This window comes from Austrofundulus limnaeus, unplaced genomic scaffold, assembly GCF_001266775.1.
Source record: "Austrofundulus limnaeus strain Quisiro unplaced genomic scaffold, Austrofundulus_limnaeus-1.0 Scaffold97, whole genome shotgun sequence".
Taxonomy (NCBI): Eukaryota; Metazoa; Chordata; class Actinopteri; order Cyprinodontiformes; family Rivulidae; genus Austrofundulus; species Austrofundulus limnaeus.
Window position 1 is genome coordinate 1,748,925 of NW_013952499.1, and position 499 is coordinate 1,749,423.

The 499-nt window shown below is 43.7% G+C and overlaps 1 protein-coding gene across 1 annotated transcript; it reads left to right on the forward strand.

Annotated features, from left to right (window-relative positions):
• Window positions 1–97: 97 nt before the first annotated feature.
• On the forward strand, window positions 98–499 carry LOC106520813 (uncharacterized; the record flags this gene model as incomplete). The annotated part of the gene is given in 1 exon segment (XM_014013069.1): window positions 98–499. A coding segment is annotated over 1 exon segment (246 nt), but the record flags the coding sequence as incomplete, so codon positions are not given.

The following is a 499-nucleotide window of genomic DNA, read 5'->3' on the forward strand; positions in this document are numbered from 1 at the left end:
TTTGCTGTCGACGGAGCACCACCTGCACATCACCGTTCATTGTGAGCACCTGTGCACCTGCCAATCTGGTCTGTATCTATACTTATCAATGTCCTGCTTTTGCTGTCGACGGAGCACCACCTGCACATCACCGTTCATTGTGAGCACCTGTGCACCTGCCAATCTGGTCTGTATCTATCATTGTTGGAGATTTTTCTCTTACTTTAAGAGGTTTGGTGGCACCACACCTTTTTTGGGAGTGTGAGTGTGCAAGATGACTCTGGACACCTTCGTTTTTTCTAAGGAAGAAGGTCAGAACATTATTGTAACAGAGACATTTTTAACGAATTCAGTAACACAACCTGACGATGTACGTCACACTATCTTCGAGTTAAAGAAATTGAGAGAGAAAGACTTGAAACTGCAGATGCACATAGTATCATTATCTGACTATTGGAGAGAGGGAATTATCCCGAGAGGTCTTCGGATCAACAAGTTCCCCTCTTTTATGACTAATGAC